The sequence below is a fragment of the Odocoileus virginianus genome, chromosome 31 (genome assembly GCF_023699985.2).
Source record: "Odocoileus virginianus isolate 20LAN1187 ecotype Illinois chromosome 31, Ovbor_1.2, whole genome shotgun sequence".
NCBI classification, from domain to species: Eukaryota; Metazoa; Chordata; class Mammalia; order Artiodactyla; family Cervidae; genus Odocoileus; species Odocoileus virginianus.
In genome coordinates, this window is record NC_069704.1 from 27,440,630 (window position 1) to 27,448,626 (window position 7,997).

General features: G+C 42.0%; 1 protein-coding gene across 2 annotated transcripts; it reads left to right on the forward strand.

Annotated features, from left to right (window-relative positions):
• Positions 1 to 578: 578 nt before the first annotated feature.
• On the forward strand, positions 579 to 7,199 carry CTSV (cathepsin V). Of its 2 annotated transcripts, none has more exons than XM_070459474.1 (8): positions 579 to 687; positions 2,041 to 2,177; positions 2,470 to 2,592; positions 2,692 to 2,838; positions 2,940 to 3,164; positions 3,836 to 4,001; positions 4,657 to 4,774; positions 5,502 to 7,199. In XM_070459474.1, the coding sequence occupies exons 2-8, from the start codon at positions 2,052 to 2,054 to the stop codon at positions 5,599 to 5,601; spliced, it is 1,005 nt and encodes a 334-aa protein (XP_070315575.1). In that variant the 5' UTR covers positions 579 to 687; positions 2,041 to 2,051; the 3' UTR covers positions 5,602 to 7,199. The 2 variants fall into 2 exon arrangements, with proteins under 2 accessions (XP_070315575.1, XP_070315576.1); XM_070459475.1 differs by lacking the exon at positions 579 to 687 and adding an exon at positions 728 to 843.
• The last annotated feature ends 798 nt before the right edge of the window (positions 7,200 to 7,997 follow it).

Here is a 7,997-nt window from a genome sequence, read left to right on the forward strand (position 1 = left end):
GCCTCCTGAGATTTGGGCAGTGACCAGTCACAAGCTTTGAGGAACTGCCATTCCGCTCTGATTCTTCTCAAATCCAGCTGGTACCACCGTCAACCCGGGAGGGAACACATCCGCCTGCGGGCCCAGGGTTCCTCCAGCCTGTTTCACCTTTGCTGTTGAATAAGCGGGAACCCCTAGACAAGACAGTTCTCGGTCCTCCCGCAGATTTTCACCAAAAACTCTAGGACTAAAGGAGGTACAGAGTTACAATGAAAATCCAGTTGGGGCTCCCTGTAAGCTTCTTTTGGTGAACACAGCCGAGCATAGGGATTGGAGGTAATTAGTTGATGTTGGTCCCCAGGAAGGCGCCGGTCCCCAGGAAGGCGCCGGACCCCTCCTCAGCACTGCCCACGGACCCCCAGCTCTTCGTATTCGGTTCCATGGAGGCTGGGACGGCCTTCCCTGGGACAAGTTGGAACAGAGTCGCATCACGCGCCCGGAGTACCCTACCCACGCCCGGAGGCCCTGCCCGCTGACAGCTCAGCCAATCGCCGCGCCGGCAGGCGGGAGGGGCCGGGCCGGGCGGGCCGCAAACCCAGGCCTTAAAGGCTGAGTCAAGCGCGACCTGGCCAGCACCTCGGACCTCGGCGACCTTCGGAGAGATACGTGCGACCGTGGAGTGCGCCTGCGCAGCTTTGGAAGCCGCAGGTCAGGGCTGAGGCGGGTCCGGGCCAGAGACTGGAGGAGGCGATATCCAGGGACTCGGGGGAGGGAGTAGGCGCGACCTCCAGGAAACAACAGCGTCTCCCCGCCGGGAGTTAACGAAGTTGGGTCGGCACTGCCTGGAGCTTTGGCCTCCTTGAGGTGGTGAAGGGGGAAGGGCCATTTTTGGGAAACCCAGGGCGAAGCTGAGACCACAGGGGGGACTAGGCCGGTCAGTCTCTGGGCGACAGCGGGCACAGAGTCCGGGTGGATCGCGGTAGTCTGACCTCCGAACGCCGGGTTACGGGACCAGTCGGTCGCTGCGCCACCGTAAACATCCTCTGGAAGCGACCGGCGTGCGGAGGCCTGAGAGTGGGGCGGCACGTTCCTGGGCTGGCCCCACCTGCAGCTCTGGTGCGAGCTCAGCCCGGCCGGGTTCTCCCAGACCTAGGAGTCAGAGTCGGGCCCTATCCGGCTCGAGAACTGGGGCTCAGGTCGCCCTCGTGATCGCGTGCCAGTTTGAGGGAGAGGGAAGGAGTGTGGGCTACACAGGACAGGGGGAGGGACGGGTGGAGGGCTGGGTGCACTTTGGCCAACCTTGTCTTGGGGAGGCTTTTCAGAAAGTTTTCAGGTAGCGAAGATTCGAAGGTGTAACTCTCCCTCTGCCGTTTATTAGTCAAGAAGAAAGGTGTGAGGTAGCACCTAATTCTTCGGGATTCATGTCTGTCCCTACTTTGGATCAGACGTCCTGATAAAAAATTTTCGTCACCTCCGTACCTTCAGTAACCTGAACCAACGGTTTCCTAGCTATTATTATCTTAAGACTCCGACCCATAAGATGGCAGAGACCCTTGCGTACCTGTATACATGTGCATTCAGTCTTGTCCGACTCTGCGACCCATGGACTGTAGCCGCCAAGCTCCTCTGTCCATGGAAGTTTTCAGGCAGGAATATCTAAGTGGGTTGCCATTTCCTTCTCCAGAGGATCTTCCCGACTGAGGGGTTGAACTGGAGTCTGTTTCGTCTCCTTCACTGGCAGGCGGATTCTTTACCAGCTGAGCGATCCTTACCATGGTGAATTTTCAGTGCACTCATAGTGAAGTCGGTTTCAATTCCTATAGCACTTGTCAGCCTGTTTTCTCAATTTGATGGCTGAATCAAAATAATAATTTTGTGTAATATTTTATGTTTTTCTCCATCTGTATCTTTAATCTTTTTCTACAGACCTTTCATAAATATTTGAGAAGATCATTTAAATGTTCTCAGTCCACTATAGTGGCTGTAACATCTCAGAAGAAAGCTTCTTTTATTTAAGGATTGGCCTCATCAAATACTTACTAATTTCTTTTTCTTTCTTAGGCTTTTGAAACATGAATCCTTCATTCTTCCTGACTGTCCTTTGCTTGGGAGTAGCCTCAGCTGCTCCAAAACTTGATCCAAATTTAGATGCACATTGGCACCAGTGGAAGGCAACGCACAAGAGGTTATATGGCATGGTTGGTAACATCTGAAAATGTCCAGAGGGACCCCCCACAGAGAATGGTCTGTGCTGTTGGTCTGAATAGTTTCTGGAGTAGTTTTGTCAACTTTGATCAAGGTAGTAACTTAATAGCATATATTTCTGAGCACAGCATGGGCATATATTCCTGTGTGGGAGTTTGGAGAACAGCTCCCAGAAGTATAAAGCCATTCCTAACAATAATTTTTCTCTGCCTGAAAATCCATTTGGTGAACGTGGGTTGGGTTTTAAGTAGAAATTAAAATGATCAGTTACATGTTTACATCTAGAATGAAGAAGGATGGAGGAGAGCAGTGTGGGAAAAGAATAAGAAAATAATTGACCTGCATAATCAGGAATACAGCCAAGGGAAACATGGCTTCACCATGGCAATGAATGCCTTTGGTGACATGGTGAGTGTAGCATGAGTTGCTGAATTTCTTGTGCCTCCTGTCCTCAGTACTTTAGCAAAATAACTTCTTTTTCTACATTTTATTTACTTTTCCTTAAAGACCAATGAAGAATTTAGGCAGGTGATGAATGGTTTTCAAAATCAGAAGCATAAGAAGGGGAAAGTGTTCCGTGAACCTCTCCTTATTGATGTCCCCAAATCTGTGGATTGGACTAAGAAAGGCTATGTAACTCCTGTGAAGAATCAGGTATGACTGTATTCAAATTCAGATCTTAAGAGTGTTTAGGTATATGGATTGTTGTTGGTCTTTGTATATTTCTTGTAAACTGATGGCTCTTTTATTTTCAGGGTCAGTGTGGTTCTTGTTGGGCATTTAGTGCCACCGGTGCTCTTGAAGGACAGATGTTCCGGAAAACTGGCAAACTTGTTTCGCTGAGTGAGCAGAACCTGGTGGACTGCTCTCGGCCTCAAGGCAATCAGGGTTGCAATGGTGGCCTCATGGATAATGCCTTCCAGTATATTAAGGACAACGGAGGTCTGGACTCAGAGGAATCTTATCCATATCTTGCAACGGTAAAAGGAGCTCCTTATTTTGTCATTACAGCTCTGCTTTCTAACATTTTCAGAGATAAGAGACACCTTATTCCACATTCACATTTTAGATGCAAGCTGTTAGAGCTGCCACTATAAATTATCAGCTATTGCAGAGGTCTCTGATTTTAGATGGTTAACATAGTTTGTCTTCTATGCAACATGGAGAATATGCGCACCATTCTATGTGTGCAGGCGTGCTAAGTTGCGCCAATCATGTCCTTTGTGACATCATGGACTGTAGCCTGCCAGTCTCCTCTGTCCATGGGATTCTCCAGGCAAGAATGCTGGGGTGGGTTGCCATGCCCTCTTCCAGGGGATCTTCCTAACCCATGTCTTACTATGTCTCCTGAATTGGCAGGTGGATTCTTTACGCCTAGTGCCAGGTAGGAAACACCATTCTGTATATAATGCATATTTCTCCATAGTGAAAAATTTATTATGGCCAGGTAGATTTTAATGGCCTCATTGAAGAAATATCTACTACTTTTTCAACTTCAAACCAATCAGTAGTATTTTTCTGGACTGCTTTGTAACAAAATTGACTTAGAAATCATTAAGTTGCAAACTGCTGAGTCTTAATGGTCCTAGAATTCATGTTACCCAGGAGGTGAGTGGTAGTAATCAAGTTTTTTCCCCTTTACCTTTAAAAGGACACAAATAGCTGTAACTATAAGCCTGAGTGTTCTGCTGCCAATGACACTGGCTTCGTTGACATCCCTCAGCGGGAGAAGGCCCTTATGAAGGCAGTGGCAACTGTGGGCCCCATCGCTGTTGCTATTGATGCAGGCCATGCATCCTTCCAGTTCTATAAATCAGGTAGGTGTTTGTCTTTTATTATAGAAATTCAGGCAGTCAAAATTGGAAAACACCACCATGATTGACTTTGGGTTGGAGTCCTGTTTTCTAGGACTAAAGAATTTTGAGTGCATTTATTTATTTTTTTGAGTGTGTTCATTTAATAATGGTGTTTCCATTTGACATTATGCTTTAAGCATTTTCTCATGATGACAAACTTTTCATAAATGTTTTTAAATGGCTATGTAGTTAATTCTTTATATACAACCTATATGTAACTATTCTTCAATTGTTGGGCCCTTCTTCAAAGTGTTTTACTATTATGGTTAGAACTGTAAAGAATCCAATAGTTCAAGTATTTTTTTTGTTTTGTGCTATTTTCTTAGTTGACATTCAAGGAGTCAAGAGGATTATGCTAATTATTATTAGTAGGTATTATTGGAAACCTTTTTTAGGTGGAAAATTTATCTATTTTGTTGAATTTTGTTGATTTCTAGTAAGTTATTTTTATTTTTCATCAGTCATTATTTTTGGTTGACTATTTAAGTCTTATTTGGAATTTGTTTATGATGTTTCATTGAATTTTGAAATGCTTCTCTTAATTAGTTGATAAGATGGGTTACTTTCATGTGTCACTTGGAGCTCCTTATCCCAACACTGAATTTTACTCTCCCAGGTATTTATTATGATCCAGACTGCAGCAGCAAAGACCTGGATCATGGTGTTTTGGTGGTTGGCTATGGCTTTGAAGGAACAGATTCAAATAACAATAAATTTTGGATTGTCAAGAACAGGTATAAAACCCCAAATGTTATATTTTAAATTGAAAAGGGAAGTATTTAATTACAGGTACAAAAATTTTGAAATCCCAGAAAGTCTTTCTCCTTGTTAGAGTAAACGGAGAAGTACTAATATGTGATTATAAGATTCTGTAGCGAGTTTGTTGGGGTTATTAGTATATATTTGGAACATTGCATTTTTAAATTCTGAAAATTTTAATTCAGAAACACATCTAGCCCAAGGGTTTTAGATAAAGAATTTTTCACCTGTAGAGTTGAGAACTGCCTTCCTTTTTCTGTCTCTAATTTTTGAACAAGGAATAGTGGGCAAAAAACATCTGCCTGTACTGATTCTTTCAATCTGAAAGATTGTCCAAGAGTCCAGTGGCCTCTGTGCATCCTTTCTTTCTATTATCATTTGAGGTCCTGCCATTGCATTTTACTTCCAGCACTTAGAGGTCTTTGAGGGTTGTAAGAATCAATTTTCACAGCTAAAGCTCTTTAAAGTGAGGTGTAAGATAGCCTGTGGAGACAGGCTGCTACATTGGAATCTCAGTTCTGCCTCAATTTCCTACCTTAAAAAGTAAAGATAAGGACCCACAGGAGTAATATAAATATATGTAACAAAACTTACAATTGTACCTAATACATGATAAGTACTATTTTAATTATTAGCTATTATTAATGAAACTAATGTGTACTTGATTCTTTGTATAAAATGGAAAACATGTTCTTCTTTCAGCTGGGGTCCAGAATGGGGCTGGAATGGCTACGTAAAAATGGCCAAAGACCAGAACAACCATTGTGGAATTGCCACAGCAGCCAGCTATCCCACTGTGTGAGCTGATGGATGGTGATGGTAGAGGACTTCAGGACAGCATATCTGGAGGAATTTTATCTTTAAAACTGACCAAACCCTTAACTGTATAAGATCATACGCTTGAATCATTGAGGATCCAAGTTGTGATTTGAATGCTGTGACATTTTTATAAGGGTAAAATGTTACCACTACTTTAATTACTATTATAAATAGCTTTATAATGTTGAAGCCTCATTGCTTAACTCTAAGACTTTTGAATTTTCATTTTTTAAAAGGATATATAAAACTCTGCCTTTTACAATAAATTTTAATTCAATACATAAAGGTGGAACTTTCTCTTTTTAATGCATTAGCTTGTAGTAGTTGGGGTATATAATTGGCCTATAAAGACATAAGTGAATGTGCCAATGTTGCATTAGGACTAGACACTGGGTGACTTTCTAAATATTCTAGTTTTAAACATGCATATTTTACGTCAACTGGGTTACCTAGTGTTTCCAAAAGTAAATTTAATGGTTGTGATTAACAGATTTTCAGGTGCTTGTTAATAACTGGAGAAATGTGTTCAAGATTCATAAGAAATGAGGCTGAGCTACAAGAATAGTCCTCTGGCCTCAGAAGACTAATGAGAGATCACTAGGGTACACTTGGGCTTAAGCTACCTAATCTCTGAATTAAAGAACCTCAGAGAGGAACGAAAGAGGCTAATCATGTGGCTACACAGTGACTAAAAATGAAGCAGTATTTTTGTATACTTAAAAGATGGGAAGGATAAAAAAAAAAAAGATGGGAAGGAAATATGCCAGCTTCTGGATGAATTAGGGATAATTATTTTCTTTAAGCTGTTGTGAAGAAACTATGTATTTTTATTAGGAAAAAAATTGTAAAAATACATGTACATTTCCTGCATGCTAAAGAAGCACACATACATGTTTAAAAAGTCTCATGTTCCCAGTCAAAGAAATACAAAGAATAGGCTGCAGAAATATTTAATTTAGCTGTAATCTATTGTGAAGGAAATGAGAGATGGAGGACAACTGGAACCTTATATCCCACAAAACCTTTAATAGTCTTTGTCCACAGCCATTTTTGGAAAATACAGTTTACCACATTCAGTCAGGCTTTCCTTCATCTTACTTTACAACGGCAGGCTAACTCAGTGCTGTCTACAAACTCCTGAAGCAACTAAAGACTAAGGAAACATGTAGATGCTAAATTGAGTGAAAGTATGATGGCTTTTTATTTAATAAAGTTTCAAGTCTGCAAAAGCAGAATACCTCCTGTAGATGTCTAAATTGTATTTTAGTATATTTGATGTTTCTAAACCACATCTATCATCTGACAGGATTTTTTTTTCAGAGGAAGCAATGGACTTGAAGTAGAGCTGGAAACAAATTTGATCGTCACAAAAATCTGAAGTACAAACTTACTACAAGTATTTCCTATAGTCCAGATATTTGAATAGTTCCTTAAAATAGTTAAATTGCGAAGGAAGTAAAGAAAGCTGAGTCGGACATGACTCAGCGACTGTCACTCACTCACTGACTCACATTAAGCACAGAATTTCACAAATGTCCATGATCATCTCTATTTCTAAATAATAAACTATTGCCAAGAGTTGCTCCATGGCCTTGTTCCTTAGTACTATATTTTGAAACTTTCGTAGTTTATATATATTCAAGTATTAAGTTCCCACTTTTATGTGACAACACTGTATGGGCTCTGGGGGCACGGGAGTATAGCGAACGGCCACAGTCCCTCCGTCATGGAGCACACATTCTCACATTGCTGAGCCCATGCATAACCTCCATCCCTGCCACAATGGCCACTTTGTTCACAAGCCCCTCGGTAATGATAGGAGTGGCTGGGTAAAGAATCTGGTATCCACAGCACACTTCATCCTATCACTTGATTACCGAGGTCACCCTTAGGTGAGCATTCACCTAGGACTCAGATATACCAATGCTTTTTGCCCATTCAGAGAGCTCTATCCACATACCTCTTCTCCAGACCTCTATGTTGGCAATTTTCCAGTTATGTTCCAGATCTCTGATCATTGAGCCAAACCATGGCCACAGTCCATGGATCAGTGTATACTTATACATCTGGCCATTTTTCCTTCTAAGCAAAATGAACAAGATGCTCAACATTCTGCTCATAGGGAGAATTAACCTTTATCCCTGTCCTAAGAGTGTCCCAGAAATAGACTTTAGTGCTGCAGCTGTCCATTTCACTTGGCGCCTGCATATCATGCAAAACCATCTGTAGCTCATATTTAAACATTCATTCTCTACTAAGACCCAGTAACAATATAAAAGCTGTTTCTCAAAAGAAAGTAGTTATCCACAGAGGATACCATGACTTTGCTCCAAAAGCCAAGGGTCTGCATTATGATTTGCCTGTTAGTCTCAATGGTTC

Excerpts from the sequence above, each read along its gene's own strand:
- CTSV (XM_070459474.1), top strand. The coding sequence starts at position 2,052 with ATGAATCCTTCATTCTTCCTGACTGTCCTTTGCTTGGGAGTAGCCTCA. Across the intron at positions 2,178-2,469 it reads ACAAGAGGTTATATGGCATG|AATGAAGAAGGATGGAGGAG; the intron begins GTTGGTAACATC and ends GTTTACATCTAG. Across the intron at positions 4,002-4,656 it reads CTTCCAGTTCTATAAATCAG|GTATTTATTATGATCCAGAC; the intron begins GTAGGTGTTTGT and ends TTACTCTCCCAG.